The following is a 10,105-nucleotide window of genomic DNA, read 5'->3' on the forward strand; positions in this document are numbered from 1 at the left end:
CAATAGAGTCCACCTGTGTGTAATTTAATCTCAGTATAAATACAGCTGTTCTGTGAAGCCCTCAGAGGTTTATTAGAGAATGTTAGTGAACAAACAGCATCATGAATGCCAAGGAACACACCAGACAGGCCAGAGATAAAGTTGTGGAGAAGTTTAAAGCAAGGTTAGGTTATAAAAAAATATCTCAAGCTTTGAACATCTCATGGAGCTCTGTTCAATCCAACACCTGAAAATGGAAAGAGTATGGCACAACTGCAAATCTACCAAGACATGGCCGTCCACCTAAACTGACAGGCCGGGCAAGGAGAGCATTAATCAGAGAATCAGCCAAGAGGCCCATGGTAACTCTGGAGGAGCTGCAGAGATCCACAGCTCAGGTGGCAGAATCTGTCCACAGGACAACTATTAGCTGTGATCTCCACAAATCTGACCTTTATAGCAGAGCGACAAGAAGAAAGCCATTGTTGAAAGAAAGCCATAAGAAGTCCCGTTTGCAAGAAGCCATGTGGGATGAGACCAAAATTGAACTTTTTGGCCTAAAGCAAAACGCTATGTGTGGCAGAAAATGAACACTGCACATCACCCTGGACACACCATTCCTACTGTGAAACATGGTGGTGGCAGCATTATGTTGTGGGGATGCTTTTCTTCAGTAGAGACAGAGAAGCTGGTCAGAGTTGATAGGAAGATGGATGGAGCCAAATACAGGACAATCTTAGAAGAAACCCTGTTAGAGTCTACGAAAGACTTGAGACTGGGGCGGGGGTTCACCTTCTAGCAAGAGAACGACCCTAATCATACAGCCAGAGGCACAATGGAATGGTTTAGATCAAAGCCTATTCATGTGTTAGAATGGCCCAGTCAAAGTCCAGACCTAAATCCAATTGAGAATCTGTGGCAAGACTTGAAAATTGCTGCTCACAGACGCTCTCCATCCAATCTGACAGAGCTTGAGCTATTTTGCTAAGAAGAATGGGCAAAAATGTCCCTCTCTAGATGTGCAAAGCTGGTAGTGACATCCCCAAAAAGACTTGCAGCTGTAATTGCAGTGAAAGGCGGTTCTACAAAGTATTGACTCAGGGGGGCTGAATACAAATGTACACCACACTTTTCACATATTTATTTGTAAAAAAATATTGAAAACCATTTATCATTTTCCATCCACTTCAGAATTATGTGCCACTTTGCGTTGGTCTATCACATAACATCCCAATAAAATACATTTAAGTTTTTGGTTATAACATGACAAAATGTGGGAAATGTCAAGGGGTGTGAATACTTTTTCAAGGCACTATACATGATTCTGCAGGCAGCAGTCACTCTGTAGCAGTAGATCTACAGGAGGCGGGTCGCTAAGTGGCTATCAAGTGTATGTGTGCTGATCAATGTATATACCATGACAAAATGTGGAAAATTTCAAGGGGTGTGAATACTTTTTCAAGGCACTGGAAGTTCTATGTTGGTTTGGTTGGAGCTTACACAGGGCTAAAGACTCTCCTCCCACACATAGGCGACAGTGTTGGTGTCTGATGATTGACTGCTCAGTCACATGTACCTGGAAGTACCGGGTATTTGTTTTAGTGGGCAACTAGAAAACAAGTATAAGCGTGGATGGGTGGACACAACCAGGTCAAGGTGTTCTTAAGGGAAAGCACACTTCAAAAACACAAAATTTTAATTTTTCCGCCCCACTGTCCTCCATAAAAACAGAGGATTGCACTGCGTGCCACGGCCATTGGGAATCTCCCTCCTTCCCTAGTGCTGGGCCTCGGAGACCATTTTATTTTAAGCAAATGTAAAGCCTTACCTTCATTTTTTTTCAAATTTAGTTTGCTAATGCTCTGTGTATTATACACAATTGTTCTATATTCAGGAAATACTCGTTCTCACCTTTATGTATCCTTTGTTACATCTCAGTGTCTCTACTGTTGATCTCCTGCAACCTCATTGCATTACATGAAAAGAATGGGGGATGGTCATTGCTGTCCTCTTTCTGAAAAAGACCAGTGTCCTGGCTGTGACCACAGAACAAGTCTGCTGAAAATGAGTGTCAGAATTCCTTACGTCTATGCTTGTTCCGGGTCAGCAGTTCAGCTAGCATTGAAGTCAAAGCATTAGCATTACCAGCATAGGTGTGCGCAGCCTATTGTATTAGGGTGTGCACCTCAAAGCTCCAACACATATGCCTTTGTGACATATTAACCGGCCTCTTCCCCACTCCTCATCCTAAAACAATGGGGGGGGGGGAAGCAGGTGAGCACACAGGGGGACCTGGGCAGCAGAAAGAAAAGGAACTGGGACAAGAGAGGTGGCATAAATTGGTACTAATCCCCTGTATTTTCCTCCCATGGCAGCTGAATATCAGCGAGAGGAAGAGGAGGAGAAGCCTACTTCCTGCTGCTGCAGAAGAAAATACAGATCGGTCCCTTAATTTCCACTCCAACCGCCTGTCCAGGTTCTGGGGGTCGGCAAGTAAGGATCGCGGCTTACCTGTCACCTGCCCACAATTGATGGGTTGCCAACTCCAGGATTAGGGTGTGCCCAGGCACACCTGGCACACCCCTTGCGCACGCCTATGATTACCAGCCAGGAAACTAACATTAGTAAAAAGGAAAGTTTGTCAATGGAGGTCCTCACTCTAATCTATCATGACAGATTCCAAGAATAGTCCACAATAATGCCAGCACAGCTCTGCATTTGAACACTAGGTAAAGGGTGCTGTGGAGATGTCCACTATAATGAAGATGATGCTGATATAAAGGGATTTCAATGAGCAATGAGTGAAAGTGGAGTACAAAGAGAAGAGAGAACTTTCTTTTTAATGCTTTTAAATTTACTGCTGTGAAAAGCCGTAATAAAATAAACACAAAGTCACCCATGAGAAAAGAAATAACCAGAGAGCGCCGCTTTCACCAATCTTCTATAACAATATTCCACCTCAATGAAACAAATACAGAAAACCCAAAAAAAAAACTTTGAGATTTACTAAAACTGGACAGTACGAAATCTGGTGCAGCTCTGCATAGTAACCAATCAGCTTCCAAGATTTATTGTCAAAGCTAAATTGAACAAGCTAAAGATAAAAGCTGATTGGCTACCATGCACAGCTGCATCACATTCTGAGCGCTCCAGTTTTAGTAAATCTCCAAGGTGTGACTGGTCCCCAAATGTACAGTTCTAGGCATCTGAAAATGACCCCGGTGGGTTTGAAAATAAAAAAAAAATGATGAAGATCCCTGAAATAGAGAAGATAATATTTCAACTCTTCAGCAGCCTGTGTCTCTTATCTTCCCCTGATCCAGAGCTGAACCCCCCCTTAAGGCCCTTTGGCATTTGACACTTCTGGGAGTGTCGGATGTCTGTGGTTCCATCCTCTGACCCGTACATGATGGCTGTTTCCATGTAGTGATGTAGAGGTCGGAGGATGAATGGTGGCATGCGATGGAGGACATCTGTGACTGCTCATGGTGTTGAATGCTGGAGAAACTGGCTGAAGCCATATTGCTGGAATGGAGGGAAGGTAGGAGACACGGGCTGCCAGAGGGGGGAATAGAACACCTCTTTATTGTAGGGACTTTCCATCTGGAATATTTTAAACCCAACAGGCCACCAAAGCACACAGGTCCTCCTATTTTCAACGTCCATCCAGCGTTTTGTCCCGAGCAATGACGGACTCATCGAATTTGATCATGAGAGTGGTCCCCTTGTGCCAGTGGGCGGTCACCTTAGCGGGAAAGCCACTGCAGGTCAGCAGAGCCTCCACGATGCCGGCGGTGAAGGAAGCGCAGTTCAGAGTGCTGTTCTCCTTCGGGACGGAGATATAAGAGTTGATCAGAGGGTCCTTCTCTATAATGTAGTAGGTTTTGTCATCGTCGTTGGCTTGCTCCAGCTTGTCCGCTTCCTTCCCGAACAACGCCTTCCATGCCACCACCTTGATGAAGAGCAGAGCGCTGATCACCTTGGTCTCGCGTTTGCCGTTCTTCTCCCTCATCACCAGCGGGTCCAAGATCCGGCACCCCACTTGCTGGCCCAGCTCGGACAGCTTGGCTTGCAGCTCGGAAACCGAATAGACTCTGTTCTGGCAGTACTGCACCATCTCCGAAAACAGCAGAGCGAAGGCGCTGAGGCTGACTTCGGTCTTTGGCCGGGCCAGAGAGCGTTCCAGGATGGAAGATTTACCGCGGCTGAATCGGGAATCCATGATCTGAGGGGAGAAAACAGAATTAATCAACTGCAACTACTGACAAAACTTCTTTTTTTCTTGAAGCAGATGCTCCCCTCGCCAACCTAATTCAATTTATATTAATTTCACTCTTAATTACATTTAAATGTTTTCTTGAAACAGATGCTCTCCCCCCACCCCCTCCCCTAATATGGAACCGACACCCTAATAAAATACATTTTTTTTTAATTTGAGTTAAAAAAAAAAATTATTGAAATGGGTAAGAAGATGCGGGGAAAAAAAAAAGTGTTATGTCTGGACGAGCGTGTCTTCCTGTCTATTGCAGTCCCGTCCGCACACACTCCCGCTCTAGGAGGTCCAGAGGCCCCCTGGATCGTCAGGATTTTTCAAGGGCAGAAAGTGACTCCTCCCGCCCTGGCAGACCCCAGTACAAAGGGCACAAATGTACACTTAAGAGAACGCACACCGCTTCTCCTCCGAGGGCTCAGTGCCCGAAAGGCAAATGTTGGTCATGTGGAGATGACCCTATGGCTGGAAAGCTACTTTGCAGCAACTGCTTCAGGCAGCTTGCCAGAGACCAGGAGTATGAGAGTCAGCAGGTGTCAACCTTGCTCAAGAAAGTAGTCCCCAACTCCCTGGCACAATTTTTCGGTCATCTCGGGCAACCAGGGACAGAAGCAGACGAACAGTGTGGGCACTGCACCAGGTCTAAACCAAGCCAGTCAACCCTCTCTAACTAGAGGGGTACCAGGCACTTCAGGGGTGACTCCAGCCCAGCAGATTAGGCAGGCTGATTCCCCAGACCCAGTATTACAGCCAACCCTCCAGGCAGAGGGAGAAGATATCGCCTCCTCCTCGGCAGAGGATCCTGAAGGTTCAGGCTTTGATTTTGTGCTAATACCACCATTCATTATGGCAGTAAAAGATGCACTGGAATGGGAAAATCCCGAACCCCCTCGAAAGAAGGAGAAAACCTATTATCACACACCATACAATCTGATTTTAAATTGTGTGGCAATCGCTACACAACACACATTAGGTGCCTTTATCCTTTCAGTGTACCCCAAATACGATGCGATTCTGCTGTGATTGTCATGTGGGAGAACGCGCCTTTTAAAAACATTGTGCGAAGCTGGTCGCCCCTAAATAGGAGCAGGGGCTTCTTTTTGCACACATAGGGAAAGTGAATGGGCTGCCCCCATGCGAGTTGCAACATTGCGTACAAATCAATCTTTGAAAATCGCATAGCAGGAACACTTGTCCCCTCTACGTGATATCAAATGCCTCAGAAAATGGACCTAAGCACAGATCGCTTTTCAGTGCAATAGCAGAGCCTGCTGCAAGTGTGAACAAATCTTTGGGTTCCATAGGAGGAACCTAAACAGGTAGCTACCCTTTCCTCTCATGACAGAAATAAGAGGCCTGTTTCAGGAGGAATGGGGAAAAGGGGGAGAGAAAATCCTCCTCAACCAAATAGGTTGTAAACGCTGTATCCACCAACGGAGGAGGATGTGACTCATTTATCTAACCCACCAACAGTGGATGCGGCAGTCACCAGACTGGCCAAGAATGTGACACTTCCGATGGAAGACTCTTGCTCCTTACACGATATCCTTGATTGACACATTGACATGGACTTAAAGTTCTACCTCGCGGCAGGTGGTGTTTGTAAACCCGCCATTGCTTTAACATCCGTAGCAAGTGCTATGCGAGTGTGGGCGCAGAACTTGGAATATGGGATCAAAAAACAGCTTCCAAAAAAAAAAAGTCAAGGTTCTTGATGAGATAAAACTCTTGTCGCACTTCACAGATGAGGCAGCTATAGACATCATTCGATGGTCCTCCAAAGTCATGTTCAGCTCAGTCACAGCCAAAGAGCACTGTGGCTAAAACCCTGGGCGGCTGACCCATCCTCAAAGCTATAAACTGCCTTTTGATGGGAAGGCGGTGTTAGACCAAAAAACTGTGACTGCCATCTCCAGGGTTACAGGATGAAAATCAGGTCTTCTGCCCCAAGATAGAAGGTCCAGACGCCAGAGGGGGCAATCATCCAGAGGAGTGCCAAACAGGTACTGGGATTTCGGAGGCTTTCGCCCATCCAAGGACTTCAGAAGGCGTTGGAGGGGTACACAGACAACCTTCGTAAGATCGCAGAGAGCCAAGTCCCCTGCGGCTCCCTAAGATACCTAGAAGCCCTTTTAATGCCAGGCCTGCCCAGGGGGCAGTTGGAGCCAGGTGGCTCAAAGTGACCCAGTTTCGGCAAGACCGCTGCCAAAAAATGGTGGATTCAGTCCACAGTGGTGCAAGGCCGTTACTGGCTGTTCAAAACGGCAGCCTCCAGAACTACCTCAAGAGGCTGAATCAATTTATCCAGGTTATTCAACCAAGAGACTGGAGGATTTCAGTGGACTTGCAATATGCCTACCAGCATGTCCTGATCCTTCAGTCATACCAGCAGTTCCTCAGATTTGCATTGAGGGACAGGCATTACCAGAGCCAGCTGGAGCCTACACAGACCAGAAAGGGGTCAACCAATGCCATCTACTCCAGAATATGGAATAGGTTCACAAGCTTTGCAGCTGGACGTCAGTTTGACCCTAGTGACCCAAATGTATCTCAAATCTTGTCTTTCCTGCAATCCGGATTGGATTTGGGGCTCAGTTCTCTTAGGGTGCAAATTTCAGCCATCTCGGCTTTTACCCAAAAGAAATGGGCAGCAAACTTGCTGGTGGAGCACTTCATGAGAGCGGTACTTAGACTACTCCCTACCAAGAGAAATAGGTTTCCTCAATGGGACCTGGCAGTAGTCCTCAATTTTCTAGCAAACCCTCCTCGTACTCCCACAGAAGACTGTTCATTTTGTGATACCACCTTAAAGCGGGGCTCCACCCACACCGCCAAAAAAAAATAAAATATTAAAAGCCAGCAGCTACAAATACTGCAGCTGCTGACTTTTAATACATGGCCACTTACCTGTCCCAGGGTCCAGCGATGTCGGCAGGCGATGCTGAGAACCCGCTCGGTTCTCGGCAGCTGCCACCGCCATCCTAGGTGAGGGAATCAGGAAGTGAAGCTTTGTGGCTTCACTTCCGGGTTCCCTACTGCGCATGCGTGAGTCGCGCTGCGCATCGTAAGTGGTCCCCGCTCTCTCCTGGGAGCTGTGTGTTTCCCAGAAGACAGCACGGAGGGACAGGAAGAGGCATAGACTCCCATGGGAGTCTGTGCCGGAAGTGGGTGCAAATACCTGTCTTAGACGGGTATCTGCACCCCCCTCCCCCCTGAAAGGTGCCAAATGTGACACCGGAGGGGGGAGGGTTCCGAAAAGCGGAAGTTCCATTTTTGTGTGGAACTCCGCTTTAAACACGGATTTCCTATTAGCCATAACTTCAGGGGGAAGGGTGTCGAAACTCCAAGAATTGAGGGCAGCAGAACCTTATTCCATGTTCTTCCCAGACAGCTTTGTGCTGAGATTATTGGATCATTTTGTCCCAAAAGTGGCATCGATATTTCATCTCTGGGTGCTTCCAGCCTTCCCAGCAGAATCAGATGCTGATCTGCACGAGTTGGACATTCCAAAAGTCCTCAAAGCCTATCAGCCGAAAAGCGCTGCTATAATGAACGGCGATTTAGCACTAACGCTGCCCCAGTGTGAAAGGGGTCTTAATGTTCATGGCGATACCTAGTGCGTGCTGAAAACACATGCTTCTGCAAGAGAGCATGGAGGGATTGGGGCACTTTAAATATTTTTCTTTTCTTCTTTTTTTTTTTACACTATCCCTGAAAAAGATTGAAAAAAAAAAAGGACTGGAAGTGACATCATGACATCACTCTGGTGCTCCAAAATCATAGAGATGATCAGAGACCATCTGGTCTCTGTTCACCATTATGGCCAGTCGTGCGAAACATTGGATCATTTCCGCAGCGCGCTGGTAGAAACGGTAAAACAAGAAAGACCGGTGCAGCCATCAGCCATAACCCCAGTATTTTTTTTTTAGCAGGCGATTGTCTACCTTTTGAAAGCGTTCCAAGCAGCTCATGAGCTGCTGGACCATTTTCAGAAGAAGTGGGAGAGGATGTCCCCACCTCACGCTGCTTGCTGGTGTCCATTTCCTGGGTGAAAGAAAAAAACTTTTTTTTTTTTTTTTTTTTTTTTTAAAGCAAAATAACAAAACTTTTTTTTTTTTTTTTTGATCTTATGCTTTTAAAAAGGCAAAGAAGAGATTTGGGGTATTTTTGGACCCCAAATCTCTCCATAAAGAGGACTTGTCATCCTTATTTCTATTACAAGGGATGTTTACATTCCTTGTAATAGGAATAAAAGTGATTAAAAAAACATAATACTAAAAAAAAAGTGTAATATATGAAAGAAAAATAAAAGAAATATAAAAAGAAACATTTTTTTTTTTTTTAAGTGCCCCGTCTCTCCGAGCTCGCCTGCAGAAGGGAATGCGTACATAAGTCGCACCCACATATGTAACTCTTTTTTTTTTGTTTATAGCGCAAAAAATAAAACCCGCAGAGGTGATCAAATACCACCAAAAGAAATCTCTATTTGTGGGGAAAAAAGGACGTCAATTTTGTTTGGGTACAACGTCGCACGACCGCGCAATTGTCAGCTAAAGCGAATCGCAAAAAGTGCTCTGGTCAGGAAGGGGGTAAAATCTCCCGGGGCTGTTTTGTGAGGTGTCCCCGCGAATGTCAGAGCGAGAGCAATAATTCTAGCCCCCCTCCTAGTTACCTCCTCTGTAACTCTAAACCGGTGACCTGTAAAAGGCATTTAAAGCGTCACCTATGGAGATTTTTAAGTATCGTAGTTTGTCGCCATTCCACGAGCGGGCGCAATTTTAAAGTGTGACATGTTGGGTATCTATTTACTCGGCGTAACATCATCTTTCACATTATGCAAACAAATTGGGGTAACTATTGTGTGTTTTTATTAAATAAAATTATTTTTTTCTAAAGAAAACTTGCATTTGAAAAGTCACTGAGCAAATACTGTGTGACATAAAAATAAATGCAACGATTATATTCCCTAGGGGGTCTTGGCTAAAATATATATATATATACATATATATATATCTCACTAGGAGATGGGAGGGGGGGTCACACACTCACCGTTCTCTTGGACGGGGCCCGGTCACCGCACACCGGATGATCTCCTCTCACTCACCACATCGCCTGCTGACCAGTCGGAAGCCGCTCCAGCCAATCAGCTGTAATAGAGGTCACAGGCGATTTAGACACTGACCTCTGTGCAGTGAGCAGACAGCTGTGATTGGTTGGTTAGTGACAGTCAGGTGGTATGAGACAGACTAATGGGAACAGCCATAACAAAGGGGAGAGAGAGGAGGGGAGGGGTCTGACAGGAAGGGCGGAAGTAAAACACAGGAAGTGACAGAAAAAAAAGGGCGGAAGGGGAAGGAGGGCTCTGATAGAAAGGGCGGAAGTGGAAGGAGTGGTCTGATTGGACCCTTGCGATGCTGGATGTGCAGTTAACCCCTTCAGTGCTGGAAGGGCACGATTAATCCCTTTTCAATGCTGGAAGGGCACGAGTAACCGGGGAGTCTGCTTTCAAAAAATATATAATGTTAGGCAATCTTCAGGCCTAAAATTATTTTTTTTTAAACGTGTGGCAAAAAAATATGCAAAAACAGCTCTGGCAATAAAAGGTTGGTTCAGTACATAGATATAGATGATAGTGAAACTGATTGGAATGATGATAATTAAATTTATTATTATCATTATTGTTTTTTATATTTTATGTATTATTATTTAAATTAGTGTAATTATAGTGTATAATAATAATAATAACAATAATAATAATCCAATTAGTGTAATTATAGTGTATTATAAAATAATAATAATAGTTGTTTAAATTATTTTTTATTAATTTTTAGCAAAAGACAAACCTATTCCATAACA

General features: G+C 45.2%; 1 protein-coding gene across 1 annotated transcript; it reads right to left on the minus strand.

Moving 5' to 3' along the window:
- Nucleotides 1–2,800: 2,800 nt before the first annotated feature.
- Nucleotides 2,801–9,519, minus strand: LOC141113519 (trafficking protein particle complex subunit 5-like). The gene is made up of 2 exons (XM_073606682.1): nucleotides 9,299–9,519; nucleotides 2,801–4,204 (listed from the first exon to the last, which is right to left on the minus strand). Exon 2 carries the CDS (start codon nucleotides 4,199–4,201, stop codon nucleotides 3,635–3,637), a length of 567 nt encoding a protein of 188 aa, XP_073462783.1. The 5' UTR covers nucleotides 4,202–4,204; nucleotides 9,299–9,519; the 3' UTR covers nucleotides 2,801–3,634.
- Between the last annotated feature and the right edge of the window lie 586 nt (nucleotides 9,520–10,105).

This window comes from Aquarana catesbeiana, linkage group LG12, assembly GCF_042186555.1.
Source record: "Aquarana catesbeiana isolate 2022-GZ linkage group LG12, ASM4218655v1, whole genome shotgun sequence".
In the NCBI taxonomy this organism is placed as follows: domain Eukaryota; kingdom Metazoa; phylum Chordata; class Amphibia; order Anura; family Ranidae; genus Aquarana; species Aquarana catesbeiana.

Excerpts from the sequence above, each read along its gene's own strand:
- LOC141113519 (XM_073606682.1), bottom strand. The coding sequence starts at position 4,201 with ATGGATTCCCGATTCAGCCGCGGTAAATCTTCCATCCTGGAACGCTCT.